Below are 1505 nucleotides of genomic sequence, written 5' to 3'. Positions count from 1 at the left end.
TTCAATAAGCTCTTCTTGGTATACTTGCGGATGAAGCTTGAACTTGAATGTTCAACTTGAATTGTATTGCTTCATTCCACTATTCCGCCAACCTCCATTGGATATGATTATAAAAGCTCGATTCCATCCATCCTCCAACATATTGTTTGTCTACAATAAATACAAAAAACACAAACACTAGACAAATAATATTAGTTGTAAATTGTTTGTTAATCATCATCAAAACAAAAAGGCCAACACCTATAAGTGCATAGTTTACCTAGATTATTTTCCCAGTATCTAATGGAATCAATATTTAGACACCTACAAAACGAGACATAGTACGTCGAGCGAAATAATCCAAATAAGAAAACCCTCATGTATATACCATATATCTTAAACTGTAGATACCTAAACATTAACACTGAACTAGAGATAAACAATCTAAAAAAATCAATAATTAGAAACCTACAACACGAGACCGGTACGTCGAGCGAAATAATTCAAACAAGGAAACCCTCGTGTATATACCATATGTCTCAAATTGTGAATCGCTAAATATTAACTCCAAAACTAAGAATAAATAAATACAATAAGGATAATACATGAAATACCATATCATACATAACCAAAAATGTCATATCAACTCCTCATACTACCCTTAGTGGGTAAAACAGATATTAACACACTCGTGTATCTAAGTTGTGAAATACTTTCACAATAGATCATATCGATGATGTTAATATTCACCGTCACGGTCGACCGCCTTCAGCTCCAGAGCCTCATGCTCTCCTGTGCATGTTTGCCTGACTCGCGATTGACCACCAGTCTGTCTGGCTAATTTCTGCTGATTTCCTGAACTTCTCTCGCCACTTCTTCACTCCTTGCTTCATAATGGGTACATACAGGCCAACAAAGACTTTGAAAGCATCATAAATTCCCCATTGCGCTCCCATCAAAGTACCAATCATGACAATTCGGAGAGGCAGCCCACGGGTGAACAAGCCCAACATTCCAAGCTTCTTCACAGCCTGATTATGATTAATCATAGAATGAGTAGATAAAGAAATATACAAGGCAACCACCATATATTAAAACAAGGATATAATCAAGACGCAAGACTGTGCTCCATAATACTTATATCACCAACAGTTGCACCCTCAGCATTGTTCAGGAAAGACACAAGATTGTCAGTCGGGTGAGAGACAACAGCACAGAACACTCCAGCAACATAACCACATGCAAAATTGAAAAACATACACAGAACCTCAACTCCTTGCTTAAACTGTCAAGATACATTTTTCCACGAAGACGATGATGAGGTTCGAGTCGGCGGCGAAGTGCCGACCGCGGAAGGCGGAACTACGGAGTGCGACAGACAGAGAGTGAGAGAGAGGAACTAAGGGAGAGGAAGTGCGGTTGGATCTGAGGAAGAGGAAGAGGAAGTGCGGTGCAGCTGGATCTGAGGAAGAGGAAGTGCAGCTGGATCTGAGGAAGAGGAAGTGCGTCTAGGGTTTAGGTTGAGA

The 1505-nt window shown here is 39.7% G+C and overlaps 1 protein-coding gene across 1 annotated transcript; it reads right to left on the bottom strand.

The window, feature by feature from the left end:
- LOC109831089 (mitochondrial phosphate carrier protein 1, mitochondrial-like) lies at positions 762-1505 on the bottom strand. The gene is made up of 2 exons (XM_020398431.1): positions 1240-1505; positions 762-1010 (listed from the first exon to the last, which is right to left on the bottom strand). The coding sequence occupies exons 1-2, from the start codon at positions 1276-1278 to the stop codon at positions 762-764; spliced, it is 288 nt and encodes a 95-aa protein (XP_020254020.1). The 5' UTR covers positions 1279-1505.

This window comes from Asparagus officinalis, chromosome 1 (assembly GCF_001876935.1).
Source record: "Asparagus officinalis chromosome 1, Aspof.V1, whole genome shotgun sequence".
Lineage (NCBI taxonomy): Eukaryota > Viridiplantae > Streptophyta > Magnoliopsida > Asparagales > Asparagaceae > Asparagus > Asparagus officinalis.
The sequence above is the reverse complement of the archived record's forward strand: the minus strand, read 5'-3'. Positions and strand labels throughout refer to the sequence as shown.